General features: G+C 49.5%; 1 protein-coding gene across 1 annotated transcript; it reads left to right on the top strand.

The window, feature by feature from the left end:
- The first annotated feature begins 14,266 nt into the window (after positions 1-14,266).
- On the top strand, positions 14,267-16,672 carry LOC127297024 (GEM-like protein 1). The gene is made up of 4 exons (XM_051327278.2): positions 14,267-14,582; positions 14,675-14,776; positions 15,520-15,791; positions 16,328-16,672. The coding sequence occupies exons 1-4, from the start codon at positions 14,360-14,362 to the stop codon at positions 16,514-16,516; spliced, it is 786 nt and encodes a 261-aa protein (XP_051183238.1). The 5' UTR covers positions 14,267-14,359; the 3' UTR covers positions 16,517-16,672.
- The last annotated feature ends 3,053 nt before the right edge of the window (positions 16,673-19,725 follow it).

The raw sequence follows: 19,725 nt of genomic DNA, 5'->3' as shown, positions 1-19,725 counted from the left end.
GTGGCGGACTTCGCCGAGCAATTCACTCGCCTTGAGGCTGAAAACTCCCAACTTCGGAAGGCCGTCAAATCTTTGGCTGACCAGGTACTTGAGGCCAACAGGCTTGCTACCGACGCCAATAATGAGAACGTTTTGCTGAAGGAGGAAGTGAAGAGGTTGAAGCGGCAGATGAAGGATGAACAAGATGCCAGGCGTGCAGCGACGGCTGCAGTCGACAAGAAGGAAGGCGTCCTCCGCGAATCCATCAAGGATTTATTAGGTAAAACCCATGGTACCCCGCTTCTTTCTTGGTGTTTTTCATTGATTACTGATATGTCTTTCTTTCAGAGGCCGCCGACATAACTGTCAGCCGACGTGATCAGCTTCGGGAGGACTCTACAGCTGAAGCCTTGTCGCTTGCCGCTGAGTCTAATGTCCAGGTCCTTGGACTTCTGCAAAAGACCAAAGGGGCATTGTCGAGGCTATACTCGATGATCTTCCCGAAGACGAAGCAGGGCAAGACTCTCGACGAGATGGCGAATGCTTTCCTTGTTGATCCTTCCGAACCCGTGGAGGTATTGAAACGCCGTAGCCGCTTGGTTGGGGCGGTTCTTACTTTTCAGTTGCTTATGGGCCATGGGCTTGGGTCAGAATTGGAGAGGTTTTATAAGGTATTGCCTGTTGATGATGACAACCATCTGGTCGACCTTGAGCCTTTCAAAAGATCGGCAATAACTTGTGCCAACCAACTTCTGAAGCTGGTGGATGAAGCACAAGCCAAGCCTGTTCCTGAGTCTGCCCCTGGTTCATCGTCAGCGAACCCTTGAACTGCTATTTGTCTTGTTGTAATAAGATCATTCGTAACTTGACGTAGTTCAGTTAAAATTTGGCTCTGTTGCCAATTCGAACATCCTTTTGTCTGTACAATGTATGCTAAGTGCTCCCGATGGGAGTTTTTATGCCAATGCTAGTCTGAACTGGGAACTGTACTGCAGATTCTTTCATCTTCTTCCCGTGCCGAGCTTTTTCCAAACCCTTCGAGTGACGACGAATCAGGTCTTATTCGCCGCTTACGTGACCAAGTGTCTTGTCTAAATAAAGACATTACTTCTCTTCGCGCGATGGCAGCCTTGGTGAAGAAAAAGGGGGAGATAGCGACTGCTATCGAACAGTATGCTCTCGATGGTCTTTATATTGCTACCGAAAGTTTGGGCTGTAAGTATTAGCTCGTCTTCTAATTTCTGGCATAGCTTAAATGTTCTTTTAATTGACATTCGCCCCTTTTCCAGTCGTAGCTTCAGATGCAACTGAGGAGAACAGGAAGATCCACGAAGAGGTCGAGGCGATGACCGACGTTGCGCACCCGACGCACGGTTTGTGGCTGCACCGTCCAAAGGCCGTTGTCATGGCGAAGTTTAAGTACCGGGTGGAGAAGGCGCATTACTACTTCGATAAGTACCATGCTCATCTCACGATGGTTTGGAACACCTTGTTCCCTCTGGACCAAGCACCCGAAACCTTATCTGGCCTGTTCACTCGATTCAAGTCTCCCGAGAGGATTCGACAGCTGGTGCGAAAGGAACTTCTGGCTGGTGCTGAGCTTGCCTTTGCTTCGATATTGGCGTGCCATCCATCTTTAGACTTGAAAGCCGTGGCAAACACTGAGAGGAATTTAGGCCAGTACTATGATGTTGCTAGAGGTCCTGCTTACACCATCGTTTCTCGGATGGAGTCGTGCCTCGAAAAGGAGCTGAAGGCCCACTGGGACCGGGGAGCCCGATTATGAATGTAATAACCTTATACCTGCATAAGATTGCTTTGAATGAATTTGTTGCGTGCGTTGCACGCTATGCTATTTTGATTTTATTGTCAAGGGCGGCTGAGTGATCAGTTCAACCTGCTCTCTCGACGACTTCGTTGAATTATGCAATGTTATTGCGAAGCCTATATGTAAGTTTTGTAGGAGCGATACCCATCGGCTTAGCCGAGGGAATTAGACGCTTGGCTTCGTCACGCGGTGCACCGGTTTGAGCCTTGTTTTGTGATAATGTAACCATCGACTGCAGCACTCGTGTATTTTTCCGAGGCTTGGATTGGTTGTTTTCTTTTGTGTATCATTAACCTTAGCTCCCATTGAGAGTATTTAATTAATGACACTATGTAAGTGTTTTTTAGGCCAACGCTCCCGATGGGAGTAAGAGCCAATGGTAGGGCCCCATACGGTATGTTCGGATGATAAGGCCTGGGGCAAGAAAAAAGGTAGAAAACCTGATTAGAACTTTTATTCATAATGCAAAAGCGACCTTAAGGGTTGTAGAATAATTAAAGACAATCGTATCCTATGTATAAAACCGTCGCAGGTGTGCGATGTTCCATGGATTTTCAACATCTTTTCCTGAGGCTGGGTTCTTGAGTCGATAGGCTCCTCCTGGTATCACTTCAGTGACGATGTATGGTCCTTCCCATGGAGATTCAAGTTTCAAGGATCTCTCCTGCTTCAGCCGAAGTACCATATCCCCAACGCTAAAGCTTCACCTGCGTATTCGTCGGCTGTGATAATTTCTCAGTGCCTGCTGGTATACCGTCGTTCTTGCCAAGGAAATGTCTCGTGCTTCGTCGAGGAGGTCTACAGCGTCCTGTAGTGCAATATTGGAAGAGGATTCCGTGTATGTTGTCACTCGAGGTGCTTCAAACCGAACGTCGGCTGGCAGGACCGCCTCGGCTCCATGCACCAAGAAGAACGGGGTGTACTGTGTCGACCTGTTAGGTGTAGTACGCAAACTCCAGAGTACGGATGGTAACTCTTCGACCCAGGCTCCAACTGCACCTGTAAGGAGTTTCTTGAGGCCATCCACTACGAGACCGTTGATTCTTTCCACCTGGCCATTAGTCTGTGGATGGGCCACTGATGCAAACTTCAGTTTGATTCCTCCGTCGTTGCAAAATTTCCGAAACTCTTTGGAGTCAAAGTTGGTTCCGTTGTCTGTTACGATACTGTGAGGCATTCCGAATCGACAGGTTATTCCTTTGAAGAATTGAACCGCTGTTTTAGCTTTTTGATTCCGTACAGGTACTGCCTCGACCCACTTGGTGAACTTATCGACTGCGACCAGTAAGTACGTGTGTCCTCCAGGTGATGACCTTGGCAATGGTCCAACTTGGTCGAGTCCCCATTGAGTGAAGGGCCATGCTAGTGGTATCGTCATCAAATCTGTCGCCGGGGCATGTGGTTTTGGCGAGAACCGTTGGCAGGGGTCGCATTTCATGACCAGGTCTCGAGCATCCGACGCCGATGTTGGCCAGTAAAATCCTGCCCTGAAGGCCTTCGCCACGAGGGCCCTACTTCCTGCGTGATGTCCGCAGGTTCCTTCATGTATCTCTCGCAACAGTGCTTTTCCATCGTCAATGGCGATGCATCTTTGGAAAATACCGGAAATGCTGCGCTTGTAGAGTTCACTGTTTACTATGGTTAAGGCTTTCGACCGCCTAACGATTCGTCTTGCTTCTACTGGGTCCTCTGGTAACTCCTGTCTCGCTAGATACGCTAAGAACGGCTTGGTCCATAGTGGCTCGAGGAGGTGGACTTGTTCGGCAGAAGGAGTTAGAGATTCTTCGGCAGCTTGCTGCGAACTCGCCTCCAATTCAACAGCCGATGGTTTTGGAGGTGCCGACGTCTTTTCTTTTATTGATCGCTGAGTGATCACCTCGTAAAACACTCCGTCCGGGATAGGGGAGCACATGGACCCGATGTTTGCCAAAGTGTCGGCTTCCTCATTGCTAGCTCTGTCGATGTGTTTGAGCTCACATCCTTCGAATTTAGCTTCCATATTTTGATACAGCTACCGATAGGCGATCATGTTGTCGCTGACTATGTCGCACAGGTTCATCGACTGCTGTACCACCAAGTTTGAATCGCCATAGATCTCTAGACGAGTTGCCCCGCACGCCTTGGCTATCTTCATCCCATGCAGTAGCGCTTCGTATTCTGCTTCGTTGTTCGTCGGCAGAGAGAAGTTCATACGTAGTATATATTTCATCTTATCTCCCTGTGGTGATATCAGCACCACTCCTGCTCCTGCACCTGTGCTCCGTTTTGACCCATCGAAGTACATTACCCACGACCCCGACATGTCGGGTGCTGCTGGCGTCTGTGATTGGATCCAATCTGCCACGAAATCTGGGAGAATTTGGGATTTTACTGCTGTTCGATTGACGTAGGGTATGTCGTGTGGTGCTAACTCGATGGCCCATTGATGAGGCACGAACTAGAGAACGGTAGAATTCGTGCGAAAAGGCGGCCCGATCTTTCACGGTACTCAAAGAAATAGCAAGAACTCGATGAACAATCGCCGTAATAGCAGCAGTATACGTAGTAGTAGTAAATCGGATCTTCGGATCAAGAAAATTACAAGAAGGCCGAAGAACAGAACTCGAGCAAGAGATCGATAAGATCAATCCCACGCACAGCAGCAACAATTCCTTCAAGGATAAGCAGAAAACACATGTATTTTGATGCCTCCCGACATGAGGCTTTTCTCTGTATATTTCTTAATCTCACAAAATATTCGACCCCCTATTACATTGCCGTATGGCCTTTATTTAAAGGGCACGCGGACCCCAAACCGACCTAAAACACTTCAATATTTCCTACCAGATCCTGACTCTTAGTTTTAAGGAATAACAAACTACGTAAGGAAAGTTTAACTAACAAAGACAAAACGTGTAGATGCAGGAAAGCTATTTCTGCATGGACACATTGACTCTGACGCAAATAAAATATCTCACGATGCATGCTTGAAACATAACAAGCTTTAGATTGTACTAGGTATCATTTTTTATGCAATGCATATAGGAAGCGAGCCAATATTAATCCATCTTGGAGGCGTCCTGAAGTTTGGCTTGATCTCCATCGGCTTGGGATCAGACGACGGAATACGAAGCTGTATTTTACCGATCATAAGATACTCCTCTAGCTTAGATTTGACTGTTGGTTCTGTCACCAGTATTTTCTCATGAACTGATTTTACACGAGTAATTTCCTGATGCGAACAAATGACGTTGATGGCCACATCACCCATTGGGACACTCGACCTGTGGCCTCCGGATTAGTCATTATGCTTTTCAGTGGTGCTTCGCTCACGACGATAATCGGGTGCTCTGTGAAGTAATACCGTAACTTGCGAGCTGACCTCCATACTGCGTATGCCAGCTTCTGATGATGGGGGTATCTTTGTCTTGCGGGTGTGAGTACTTCACTGAGGTAATAAACAGGCATCTGTACGCCGTGAACACTCCCCGTTTCTTCTCTTTCGACGACCAGGACGCTGCTAAAGACTTGAGCCGTTGCGGCTATGTACATGAGCAATGTTTCCTTCTCGCGGGGGGTTACAAGGACTGGAGATGTCGACAAGATTTCCTTCAGCTTGTCGAAGGATTCCTGCGCCTCCTTTGTCCACTCGAACTTTTCTGATTTTTTCATCAAATTGTAGAAGGGCAAAGCTTTTTCCCCCAGCTTGGCGATGAATCTGCTGAGCGCTGCTAGTCGTCCTGCCAGTTGCTGCACTTGGTGCAGATTCTTTGGCGGCTCCATATCGAGTATAGCTTTGATCTTCGTGGGGTTAGCTTCGATCCCCCTGGCAGAGATGAAGTACCCGAGTACTTGTCCTCCTAGTACTCCAAAGAAGCATTTTTGGGGTTTAACTTGATTTTATACTTGTCTAAGTTGTCGAAAGTTTCCCGCAAATCATCGACGAGAGTAGCAGCGTGCTTCGTTTTTACCACGATATCGTCGATGTAGACTTCGATGTTCCTTCCGATCTGCTCTCCAAGGCAAGCCTGCATGCAACGTTGATAAGTCGCTCCTGCGTTCTTCAACCCGAAGGTCATGACGTTGTAACAAAAAACGCCGTGTGGGGTGATGAACGCGGTTAGCTCCTGGTCTTCTTTCTTCAGCTTGATCTTATTGTATCCGGAGTACGCATCAAGGAAGGATAGGCGATCACATCCGGCTGTGGAGTCGACTATCTGATCGATGCGGGGCAGCGGGAAGTGGTCCTTTGGACAGTGTTTGTTGAGGCCGGTGTAATCGATGCACATACGCAGAGCGGTGGTGTCCTTTTTGGGCACCATGACAGGGTTGGCCACCCACTCAGATTCTTTGAGCTCTCGAATGAATCCTGCTTTACGGAGTCGATTGACTTCCTCGCCTATCGCTCTTCTCTTGGGTTCGGAAAATCGGCGCATTGACTGCTGCACTGGTTTGGCCGTCGGATCAACATTGAGGGCGTGCTCAGCGAGTTCCCTGGGGATACCTGGCATGTCGGATGGTTCCCATGCAAATATCTCCCAGCGCTCACGGAGGAACTCGATGAGCGCGCCTTCCTATGCGACCGTAAGGTCAGCCGACGTATTGACCGTTTTCTTCAGATCAGTGGGATGCACCTGCAGCTTCTTGGCTTCCTTTGTAGCATTGAATTCATTGGATCTTACGTTTCGGTTGTCGGCTGGTGGTTGCGTATGATCTATGGCAGCGTCAATGGCGTTGAGTTCTTCCTTGGCACCGAATTTCGAAGCGATCTTCTGGAACTCCCTATCGCAGGTGTCTGATCGAGCAAAGCTCCCATGAACTGTTATTGGGGTCCCGTTGTTGCCTGGCATCTTCAGCTTTAGGTATGCATAGTGAGGCATGGCCATGAATTTGGCAAACGCGGGCCTGGCGAGGATGGCGTGGTATTGAGACTCCCAGTCGACTACTTCGAACTCGATCTTCTCCTTCCTGAAATTGCTGGGCGTACCAAAGACTACATCCAATGACGTTTTACCAAGAGAGTAAGCGGGTCGAGTTGGTATGATGCCGTGGAACCCTGTGTCAGACTCTCTTAGCATGTCGACTGTTAGACCCATTGCTCTCATGGTGTTGGTGAATAATAGGTTCAAGCCACTTCCTCCATCCATGAACACTTTGCTCATATTGTACCCCCCAATCTGCGCCTCGAGGACAAGCGCTGCATGACCTGGTCTAGGGACGGCTTTCGGGTGGTCTGTCCTGCTAAAGGAGATGCTTTGCTCCGACCAGCCGATGAATTCGGGTGTGTCAACCATAGCTACTTCTGCATACTTCACTTCTCGCGAGAACTTCTTGATTTCCCTTTTTGAAAAGCTGGTTTTATGGATCATGTTGACCTGTCCTCGTGGCTCTGGGAATACTTCGGCTGGAGCATACTCGTCTTTTCCATTGGTTCGTACGGTTCTGGTACATATGGTTCTGGCGGATGGCCGTAGGACCTTGCCCTCTTCTCCATCATGTGAACTCTTGATATAGCTTCGGCTCTAAGATCATCACAGAACTGCCGAATCTCTAGGAAGTGTCGACAGTTCCTCAACAAATGACTGGACTTCTCCCGACCATCCTTTGGATCAATGTAGGAGTGGAGGTAACATGGTGCCTCGAGTTGCTCTGTAGCCGAAAGGTACGGAGAACGAGTGCGGCCCCTGATTGATGATGTGTCGTGGCCTTCCTGCTCGAACTGTCGAAGATGAACTGCTGTTCTGCCTTCCTCCTCACGGTGTGAGCCCTTTCGTCTTTTCCTCTGTCCTGTTATGATGTCGAAACCTCCTCGATTGCTCTCTTGTATGCCCCTGGGCAGAACTTTTAGGGCTTCTGTTTGAGGAACGTCTTCCGAAGCCGCGACCTTCGGGTCAGATGCGCTGTCCGTAGGGAGGCGAAGAAAACCTCCAGAGTCGACGATGAAGCGGACACCGCCGAAAGTGGCGTCCATATTGCGGGACGATCTCGCATGGGTCGGGTGAAGTATTTCGCAGTGCGGCGCGAACTCGAAGGTCCCGCAGCGGGTCGAGCCTCTTGGCTCTGCTGGTGTCGGTAATTCGAGCAAGAACGCCGCGGACGTGACTGGTACTGCCGATGACCTGCCTTGTGCCGACAGGGTTCCCACAGACGGCGCCCTCGATGAGGTAAAACCCTTACGTCCTGCCTGTCTGTTCTTGATTATGATGATAATGGGTTACAATGGGGTGCCGAATAGTTCGGCTGAGATCTCGTCGAGATGGCTAATCGCTAGGGAGACCTAGCTCTAAGCTTTTGTTGGCTAAAGTCGCTAAGATTGATTGTCCCTCGACAGCCCCTCTCCTGGCCTTTATATAGTAGGCCAGGTCTCAAGAGGTCTAATCGAGTACGACTGGGTTTACAGTAGATCTATCTCCAGACTTTCCTTGTTTGGCTTCTTCCGCGTCTTGTACTCCAAGGTATCTTCCGTTGCATCGTCCTAGCGGCCCATGTTGCCACCGAGTGTCTTCATGGGCCTCCAACTAGGAAATATAGGGTAGGGCAATATTGGTTACCCGTAGGGTAATGCCCACGTCATCCGCTCTCTTCTGGGAGGACAAATGGTTGGATGGTAAATCCATCGCCGAGATTGCGCCTGTGCTACTTAAGTTGGTTTCGGGACGCATTCGGAAACGAAGGATGGTCCGGGAGGCCCTTACCGATAGACAGTGGATTGCTGACATGCGTGGAGCTTTCAGCAACCTGGCGCTGTGGCAATACATCCAGGTGTGGCGTTTGACGCGGGGCATTCGATTTGTTGACACTCCTGACAGGCTGTTGTGGCGGTGGACGGCAGATGGTGTTTACACGACTGCCTCCTGCTACAGAGTAATGTTACAGGGATCGATCTGGTCTTCGTCTTGGAAACTAACTTGGAAGTCTTGGCCCCCCAAGGGTCAAATTCTTTCTATGGTTGGCCTGTTAGCACCGCTGTTGGACAGCAGATCGACTTGCCTGTCGCGGATTGCAACATCCTCCCAGATGCGTCCTCTACGATCATGAGATGGAGACTATGGAGCACATCCTAGTTTTTATTTTTATTTTGGGAAGACTCAAGAAACTTCTGGTTCTGCTTTTTATCAGTTTTTTCTTTTCCTTTTCCTTTCGTTTCTTTGCTGGTTTCGCCTGTTTTCTTTTGGCCTTGTGTTTTTCTAACTTTTATCTATTTCAAATTATAATTTAAAATTTTATAATACAACCAATATATATGAATATTTTTAAATATAAACATTTTTAAAAATCACATTTTAAAATCCAAACATTTTAATAATCTGAATATTTTTCGAGTTTAAACATTTTTTTACATAAGCAAGCGGCGGTGCTAGCGAGCACACGTGGTGTGGGCCTGAACGTGGGGTGCTCGAAGTTGCCGCAAGTGGCTGGGAGAGTCGATGCGTGCTCACAGCCCCGTTTTTCCTCTTCCGCTCCTGAGAGGCGGCGGCGGAGGCGATCCCAATCTTCCCAATCTCCGGCCAGGGCGTTGGGCCTGGTTTCCTCTCCCTCCGCTTGCCGCTCTGGCGGCGGCATGAGGGAGGGGGAACCTCGTTCCTCCGTTCTGGCCTAGTAGTTAGGGTTAGTTTTTGTCTCCTATGGTGCGTCGTTGGGGTGGTGGGAGCGGCGCCCGGGGAAATAAATCTGCCACAACTCCACTCCCACACCGGCGGCGACCTTCACGGTGACGTCTCGGAGTTGTTGGCAACGTGTGCTTGTCGATCTTTCAGGTCGGCGGCTTGGTCTTCTCGCCGTTCTTCAGATCTGGCGAGATCTGTTTCTCAACGTGTCACTGGCGTTTGTCGTTGTCCACGACGGCGCTGGCGGCCGGGGCGAGGTGGTTCTTCTGGAGCGAAGATGTTGGTCCGGAGGTGGTGGTTATGTCGTTCTTCTCCGACTTCGTCGATGGGAGGCGGCGTATCTTGGTCCAACACAGCACGGGGGCGTCCCCCGGTCGACGTGCCACAGCGACATGTGCCTCGTTGCTTGCAGCAGGCCTGTTCATCGACTCACAAAGCCTCGATGGCGATGGTGCTTTTTTGGATCTTGCAAAGGTGGAGGCTCGACGTCTCTTCTTGCGTTCGTCTCGGCGGCGTTGGAATTGGACGGCGGCCGCTGGCTACGGTGGTTGCAGCAAACCCTAGAGATCGTTTTGTATTTCTCGATCTTTTAGGTTTTTATCTGCAAATTCCGGATAATCATTTTATCCCGGTTTGTCTTTTAGTTTCCACATGTGTTGCTTCATGTAACTTGGTGTTCAATTAATGAAATATGTGGTTGCTCTCAAAAAAAAGTGGCTGGGAGAGTCCAACCAAAAGTCGAAAGGCAAATTAACGTGTTGCTACATACGGGCAGCGCTTGGATTAGACTGGATCTCACCCGAAACAATAGAACAGGCACGTTAACATGTTGCACGTCTACACATTAATTAACACGCTAACTATTTCGGGTACTAAAAACAATTCACTCATCCACGCTAAGGTAGCAGGCTAGAACGCGGACCTTCGTGCCTAAGCAAATTCGATTTACTGAAAGTCAAAGTTCGAGATCTGCCAAGCCGTGACATCACCGTAGAGACAGACGGCGATTTGCACAAAAATAACCCAAAACTGAAAGAAAAGCACAGACTGACCCTCCGGCGAAACTATTTCACCGATCTAATCCTTTTGTGTGGCGCCCCTCACACCGGCGCCACACATGCCCATGTGGCTCCCCTGTCGCTGGCGCCACAAACCCGTCCGACGTGGCCCGTCGACGCTGAGCTGGTGATCCCGATCCGACGTGGCAGCATGTGTGGCGCCGCTCTCGCCGGCGCCACACGTTGAAAGTGTGGCGCCCCTGGCAAGGGCGCCACACATCCACTTAAGTTTGGCTGCGCGCGCCCAGCCCAGCCCGACCATCTTCTTTCTCCTCTCTGCTTCCCGTGAAGAACAGGAGGTGGCCGGCGGTTCCTCTCTCTCCCCCCTTTCCCCCCACCAAATTCACCACCAAATCACCAGATCTGTCCGTGGAGATCGTTCCCCATCCATTTCTCAAGGTAATCTCCTTCGAATCTTCTCCATTCATCCACTAATTTCATAGATCGGGCTAGATTTGGACATGAACCCTAGACATGGTTTTTTTTGTGCACTCTATATTGTATTGTTTGTGTTGGAGATGGTAGCCTCATGTATGCATGTGTTTGAACCATAGATTTGTTGAAACCTACTTATGAAATTTCACATGTATGTGTATGAACCCTATGTATGTATGTGTATGAACCCACATGTATGTCTAGTATTTGTGATGGAGTAACTCATATTTGTTATTGGAATGGATCGTAATATGGTTCAATAATGTAAACATGTAGGATGGCCGGTCCCGGTGGCCGGCGAGGCGGTCGAGGCCGCGGTCCTGGGCGCCCCCGGGGCCGGGGAAGGGGCCGCCGCGGTGGAGCAGCAAGGGCCCCACGGTCACCGTCACCTGCATCCTCCTCGTCTTCGCATGAGGAACGCTGCTTCGAGTTCCTCCTCCGCATCGACGACGACCCACTCGGTATCAAGAGGCTACCGGACAAGTTCGCCGAGTTCGTCGACGGCGTCGAGCCGGCGCACTTGCAGCTACGGGAGGCTAGCTGCAACTTCTGCCGCTGGCCCGTGGAGGTCCTGTTCGACGGGCAGGGCAAGATGTACCTGCACACGGGGTGGGACAAGTTCGCCCGTGACCTCCACCTCGAGCCCGGCTGCCAGCTCACCTTCCTGTACGAGGGGGACGGCGAGATGATCGTCAAGGTGTTCGACGACACCGCCTGCCGTGTGCACTACCCCCACACCGGCGAATCCGGCTCGGACACCGATAGTTAGAACTTAGAGTGTTGTCAACTCTATCTTCGTTGCTTCGTGTTGTTTGAATTCTATCTTAAATTGTATGAAACTATGTGCTACGATGTTAGGTATGATGATGTTATGTCCATGATGTGTGTACGAAATGGCTGTTGATATGATGTGTGTATGACATAGCTTTTGACATGATGGCAGTTTTGTTGGAATATGGTAGGATTTTTCATGGTTTTAACACAAGTCAATGTGTGGCGCCCTTCACACTGGCGCCACACTGCACTGTGTGGCGCCCCTCCCATCGGCGCCACATATCCATGTGTAATTGCCCAAAACATACTGTAAGACAAATCGTATGGGACTTAGCCGTTTTGGCGAGGCTCTTTGTGTGGCGCCGATGCCATGGGCGCCACACTAGCATGTGCGGCGCCGCTGCCACGGGCGCCACACAAAGAGCCTCGCCAAAACGGCTAAGGACTTATCGTCCGGAGCCCCTGGATGTTTTGGACCCAATAGTTCATATAAGTTGGCATGTGTGGGCACCTTTTATCCACACATTTTAGCGTGTACCGCGTCTTCAAGTCCGAGTGAACAACAATGTAAGGGCGATGATGCTTAATGGAGAACTCCTTCAACCATATCTTCAATTCCAAGAAGGTATCAAACGTGAGCCCTTTAGAGATCATAGACGTCCTAGCTTCCACATCTCTCTTGGATATTGGCCTAGCTCCAAGAAGTAAACTTTTGCCACCATCAACCACGGCTCCATCCGCAAGACTAACATCACGGAACAATGGTACCCGGATATCCCGTCCGGTTACCTTCTTGAAGATCTCGGCTCTTTCGGCTTCCTTAGCCGTGAAGCCATCCTCGTCAACCTCCTCTTCGGGTCCATCATCATCCGAGTCCGACGCATAGCATCGGGAATAAGGAATGGAGTGGTCCATCTCCTCTTGCGTCCAATATTTATCCAAATCACCGAGATTGTTGCTATTCATCTCGAAACAATCATCACCATCGTCATGCTCGTCATACTCATTATCCAACGGAGGTTGTTGGGCAATGGGAGATTGAACAATGGGAGATTGGGTGGCTTCTTCTTGGCTCATGGGTGGTGGACTCCTCTCTCGAACGGGGGAGGAGGGCCGGTTAAGGTCAAGCTCGATACGAGCATCAACCGTCTTGGTTGCAAACAACTTTGGAAGGAAAGACAATTCCGAATCTGCTTTGTCTACGAATAAGGAAGCTATAAGTAATGCAACTATGAATCTCATGGAGAGTTTGATCCTGGCTCAGGATGAACGCTGGCGGCATGCTTAACACATGCAAGTCGAACGGGAAGTGGTGTTTTCAGTGGCGGACGGGTGAGTAACGCGTAAGAACCTGCCCTTGGGAGGGGAACAACAACTGGAAACGGTTGCTAATACCCCGTAGGCTGAGGAGCAAAAGGAGAAATCTGCCCAAGGAGGGGCTCGCGTCTGATTAGCTAGTTGGTGAGGCAATAGCTTACCAAGGCGATGATCAGTAGCTGGTCCGAGAGCCTTATCTTGTGACCGGCCACCGTCTCCTTGTAAACGGACCAACGTTGCTCGGAGTTGATACGCATTGTCTTCCAACGGGTGTGCATTCCAAACCCCAAATTATGTCTTTCCTCTAGCTCAACACCATCATTTGGCTCATTCCAATTCAACTCAACCCTAACTTGTGCTGCCACCTCCGCAAAGCTAGGGCTAAGGTCAAACACCAAGTCAACCTCTTTCGGGTCCGGCTCTATGTTTCCCTTCAAGTAAGCATCCTTGTCCACATGATGAACATGAACAATTCTTTCCATCCCCCTAGCATAATGGGAACAACACATACACACATGTGTTCATTAGTTACCATAATCAACATAATCTACCCATACAAACTAGCACACTACCATTTCTCCTACTTCAACAACCCTAACATCCAACCAAATCCATCTTCACCCTCAAATCAACCAAATCCACATCTAGGATTTCACATATAGATTGGAGCAAATACACAAAATCAATGGATGAAAAGAGGGGGAACGGAGGAGATTACCTCAAGCAACGACTTGGGAACGATCTCCACGGACAGATCTGACGATTTGGTGGTGGATTTGGTGGGGGGGAGAGGGAGGGAGAGAGAGAGCCGGCCGCCTCCTGTTCTTGACCCCGCGAAGAAGAGAAAGGAAGAGATGGTCGGGCTGGGCTGGGCGCGCGCGACCAAACTTAAGTGGATGTGTGGCGCCCTTGCCAGGGGCGCCACACTTTCAACGTGTGGCGCCGGCGAGAGCGGCGCCACACATGCTGCCACGTCGGATCGGGATCACCAGCTCAGCGTCGACGGGCCACGTCGGACGGGTTTGTGGCGCCAGCGACAGGGGAGCCACATGGACATGTGTGGCGCCGGTGTGAGGGGCGCCACACAAAAGGGTTAGATTGTTGAAATAGTTTCGCCGGAGGGTCAGTCTGTGCTTTTCTTTCAGTTTTGGGTTATTTTTGTGCAAATCGCCGAGACAGACGAGCACCAACGTTCCGGAAGATCGTACAGACCGCTCGCCTCATTAAAACCCTCGAAAAAGGAAAGGAAAAAAGAGAAAAGCCAAAGCAAAGCAACCCGACGCGACCCGGCAGACCACGCGGCACCCAGGTCCACGAATCCTGCAACGGGCGCCAGCCTGTACCCTCCTCCGACGAGCAGGCCACGCCTCCCCGCCGGCGACATGCATCCTCCGCCTCCCGCGACCGCCGCCTCCACCGGAGGGGGCTACGTCGCGGCGCCCGCGCCCTCGCCGGGGTACGCGCCCTACCCGACGCTCTCGCCTGAGGACGTCGCCCCGCCCCCGCCTCCGCCTTACCACGCCGCCGCCTCCTACTCCGCGCCGCCCCCCTCCGGCAACCCCTACGTCTCCGGCCCCTCCGCCGGCTCCGTGCCGCCTCCCAAGAGTGCGTCCCAAATCTGGGCCCGTTCGCTTCCGATTCGACGACGGGTGTTCGCGTTTTTTTTTTTCTGACAGAATTTCGTGGCCCTGGTGCAGATACCATGGACTCGGTGAAGGACGTCCTGGGGAAGATGGGCAAGAGGTTCGGCGAGGCCGCCCGCAAGGCGGAGAACACCACCGGCAACTTCTGGCAGCACCGTAAGGATCCCGTTTCTGCTGCGTCTTCTTCTGCATCGAAATTGCTAAATGCTTAGGGTTCCTGCAAGTTGAATTTTGGGAAGCCTGCTAGTAGTATGGGATTTAGCAGGGTGACTTCTTGTGAATTGTGATGGTGGGGTTGTTGGACCTCGGCTCGTTTAGTTTATTCATGTTCCACTGGATTTCATTGGTGCTTCAGCGGGGATTCGGTGGGCATTGCATATATTATGCACTGCTGAATTAAGGTGCTCTTGTCCAATAGCGTATTGGATGTACTGTCCAAGTCTGCATGCTGGAAGCAGGATGATGGTGATGGATTCATGAGGTGTGCTGTACTGCTGTGGCTTTTTGGCTTATGCGATTGGGTTAATGTGGAGTTGGTGCGGATGAGCACATAGACTATAGAGAGGGAGGTTTGGTATACCAGTATTTGGTTGCATTAAGCGTTCTGATTATTAGGTAAATTGTGTCAATATTTTCCCCAGTTCTAAATGGTATTAAATCTCTGTGATGTACAATGTGGATTTATTAAGATAGCTATTTGCGTTGGAAGTGCCACCTCGGCTCTCCCTTATTTTTCGTTCGCATTAATTGTTTGTCATATTCTTGCGGTGTGCTTGCTTTCTTGAGTAGACTCTCATAGTCTAGAGCTTACAGTATGAGATGATAGAACATGGAAGCAACATTAATTGTCTTTTCGACAGTATGAGCTGATAAAATCAATCTGATATGTTTTGTAACAGTGAAAACTGGACCAAGCATTGCTGATGCAGCAATGGGCAGGGTCTCCCAGATCACCAAAGTCATAGCAGAAGGTGGATATGAGAAAATCTTCCATCAAACCTTTGATGTCCTCCCTGAAGAAAAACTCAAGAAGCCATTTGCATGTTATCTGTCGACCTCTGCTGGCCCTGTCATGGGTGTGCTCTACCTCTCCACTGTGAAGTTGGCATTCTGTAGCGATAACCCACTTGCTTACAAGGTTGGGGACAAAAATGAGTGGAGCTATTACAAGGTAGTTCATTTTGTTTGCTTTACGATGTGTTTTCCCACATATAATGAAATTCTATTGCTGTCTAGGAGAGAATGAAATCTGCTTAACGAACTGCAAGTGATGCTTAAGCTTATGTTGGTATGGCAATCAGGCTTAACTAATTGCTCTTGAAACAAGATAACTTACTGTTATAATATGTATTCAATGTAAAGTAATGAATAGTTTAACCTGGTTCTGTTTCGAGCTTTCATGGAATCAATCATAGTAGATATTTTCCTTTTTGTTCTGAGCATGTATTCACCACTGCACAAAGGAACACATTTAGCAATACATTTGCTGGTTATGTTAGAAATTACTGCCTCCGTTTCAAAATAAGTGTCGAAACTTTATATAGATACGGCTGTATCTAGACGAATTTAGTGTGTAGATACATCTATATCTAGAAAAGGTTGCGACACTTATTTTACAACGGAGGGAGTACATTCCTAGTTGTAGAAGCCATAGTGTAATTTGTATTATTATTGTGTAACTTAACATTGTTCTTTGTCCAATAACAGGTCGTCATCCCCCTAGCCCAACTGAGGTCAGTCAATCCTTCAACAAGCAGAACAAATTCGGCTGAGAAGTACATCCAGGTGGTCTCTGTTGATAATCATGAGTTTTGGTTCATGGGCTTCGTGTACTATGACAGTGCTGTAAAGAACCTGCAGGAAGCACTCCAGGAGGCCCGTATTTTGCAAGCTTAGTCATGTCTATAGATCGGGACTAGCATGCCTTATTCGTTGCAGTTGTGGTATACTTCATGTGTCGAGAAACTGGGAGTTGCCAGTATGTGTAGTTGGATAGGTGTTGACATCCATTACGATTCATATCAACTTGAACCAGCTTTCGGATTTGTGGCATCCTGTCATGTTTCCTCTCCACCTTCTGTTGTCTATAATTGATTGCCATTTGCTTCCTGCACTCACAGTGATGCTCTGTTCTGAGTTTCATTGATCATACAAATTTGGCTGGTTCCAACAAAATGCACTCAGAAATTACCAATTTTAACTGCTCTTTTAAGAATAACCTGGTTAATTTCAACGTGATTGTCTCTGAAGAGTAGATCGATGAACAGGTTATCCATGTTCAGGAAAAAATAGAAGGTGATCATCCATGTTTTCTGGTCATGCATCTTCGCCCTTTTAGTGATGGTATTGGTACTCTGCCTTCTACAGTTTGTGTCCTGATGAATATACTGGTCGTGCTCCACGATTCAGATATCACTGTCAGTCATGATCGTGTTGCACTGATGACTGATCATATATTTGTTCATGAAGGATGATAAATTGTAAAAAGGAATTGGTTTGGTTAAAAAGGAATCTACTGTACCCATCCTGACAGGTAATGGAGCGGAAAGATTTTGGCTTTCTTCAAAAAGACGCAAACGGAGAGAGAAAATACAGGGGCCGAAGTTTGCGGAATGAAATCATTTGTAGAAAAAGAACTACTCTGGCAAATACGAATCTATCTGTTTTAATGTCGCTGTCATGGCTATGTTGGGCCTGCATTTGCCAATCTCGGCAATCTGGCTTGGCCTAGTCCAGCAATTTCAGCGAAAATGGCCCAATCCGACCAATTCCTATTCGGCAGGAGAATCTCCAAGGGTGGCCCTAGACGTGTCGACGGACAGCCATTTGCTCTCATTTTGCCTTCAAACTGGTGGCGGTTTAGGAGGCGGACACTGTCCATCTTGTGTCCGAGCGGAGCCCTCCGGTCAGCCACTCCTACCAAATCCTCATCCCGACACATCCACGCTCCACAAACATAGCTAGCATGAACCTTGTCCCGCCTCCCTTCTTGCCCTCCATTCCACTGTCGCCGCTGACGTCATTCTATTCATGCCGCCAAAGAAAGCACCCTTGTCCCAAAGCATCCATCATCAGACCAGCGCAAGAAGGAGAAGGCGGTCACCTTGTCCTTAGCTAGTCCTCCCCTCTGACCTTCATGAAATTCTCTTCTTCCGACTTTCATCATGGATCCATAGTCACTTGATGTCAATCAAAGAAAAAGAGCTTCGCGCCGCTCCCTCCAGAACCAATCGGTCGGAATAAAAACATGGGTGCGCACGACCGAATACCTCCGATCCAACAAACTCCAGGCAAAAGCACTGTTACATTCATCGGCAGAGCCTTCCGAAACTCAACACTCCGGCCAGATCACGAGTCCAGGCCTCCGGTAGGTCCTCCTCTTCACGCAAGAGAGGCCCTAGGACCGCCGCCTATTTTGATTACACATGGCATCATTTTGCTGGATTTCCTAAATGAAATGATGGCCCAGTTCTGTGGCAACCAAACAGCCCACCTATGGAATTTTAAAATGAATTTCAGGATTCCAGGCTCAAATGATGGATACCAAACGACCTCTTATAGTAGATTTTGTTTTAGCCTTTTGCTCCCTAGATCATGGTTTTTTCTGGTTTACCCCATCCAACCCCCTCCCAAATATCCTGACAAGCTCACTGGTCGCGCAGACGCATAACGACATTGTTACGGAACAACATAAGTCTTTCTCACACACAACCTCCATATTTTTATCCTATTTAATCTTTATTTCTTTTTGATAATATTTGGTTCATTATTTTGCTTGCGTTGCGTGCCTTTTGGCTTTAAAAATGATAACTAATATAGCGGACTGGGGGCACTTAGCTTAGTTTTTGCTTAGCAACCCGCTTGTAAGAGAGTTTCTTCGTCACTTCGAGCATCTCCACTGGCCAGCCCAATAGCGCTTCCGATAGCCATTTGGAAATCGGCGGCAAAATAGGGCTCACACCGGCGCGCCCGATGAAGCGCCGGCTTAGTTTCGAACCCAATAGAATCACCGGCAACTCCGTGCCGGCTGCTTCGCGCGGGGTGCAAATCGGGGGCGCCGGTAGCCTCATCCACGTAGGAAAATACCCACGGTCTGCCAGCTAAACGCGTGTGTTTTCCCCACGTCCTACCCCGCTTGATCTGCCTCCGACCCTTCTAGATCACCATCGCCTCCCCCGTGCTCGCCTTCCACCCCACCTGTCCACAAGCCACCGGTCATCAAAACCTCCGGTGTCCGATCTCAGCGCCTGACCGACTCACCGGCAGTAGGAGGCTGCCGTCACGATCGTCCATCCCTCCCGCCCGCAAGGTGTTCGGTGGATTTCCGCGATGGACAACGACGATGAGATGTTGACACATGTGTTCATGGAGGAGGAGGAGAGCACTGCCGCCGTCCGGTGGCACCAGTAGCAGCTGATGCTGGCGAGCCTCCTCCGCCTCTGCCAACTCATTGTGATCTTGTCCACGCCTCGGCGCGGCGGTTCAAGGGTTGGAAAGACGAGGGACAAGGAACGACATCGTCAAACTGACCCCTTGTTTCTTGACTCCGACTACTTTGCCGACGATGCAACTCACACGCCGAAGGATTTTTGGTGCCGGTTTCGAATGAACAAGGACCTGTTCAGGAAGATTATCCTTGGCGTCAACAAGTATGACGATTACTTCATGTGAAAGCAAGATTACGCCTTTTTGTGGGGTTTCTTCTTAATCCAGAAATGCACTGCTGCATTGCACTGTCTTGCATATGGAACTCTCCTAGATGCAGCCGATGACTACCTACGCATGGCGAAGTCGATATGCTTCAAGACTCTCTACAGATTTTGTTGAGCCGTCATAGCGGTGTTTGCTGGAGATTATTTGAGAGCACCAACGGTAGATGATATAGCTCGGATCCTGACACACACAAAAAAATATTGGAGAACACTGGTATGAGGGATGCTGGTGTGGAACGGCCGTTCCTATAGTTTAGCACGATGAGCCGGCGTCTCCGATACATTCGTGTCGGCCAGGGAACAACGCCTATTTAGGAGCGTCTAGGTGTCGGTGGAGATAAAGCGCCCCTTATCGGAAAAGGTGTCGGTGGAGATGCTCTTAGCCGACGGACA

Source organism: Lolium perenne, chromosome 4, assembly GCF_019359855.2.
Source record: "Lolium perenne isolate Kyuss_39 chromosome 4, Kyuss_2.0, whole genome shotgun sequence".
Taxonomy (NCBI): Eukaryota; Viridiplantae; Streptophyta; class Magnoliopsida; order Poales; family Poaceae; genus Lolium; species Lolium perenne.
Note: the sequence above shows the minus strand (reverse complement) of the source record. Positions and strands in the feature narration are given on the sequence as shown.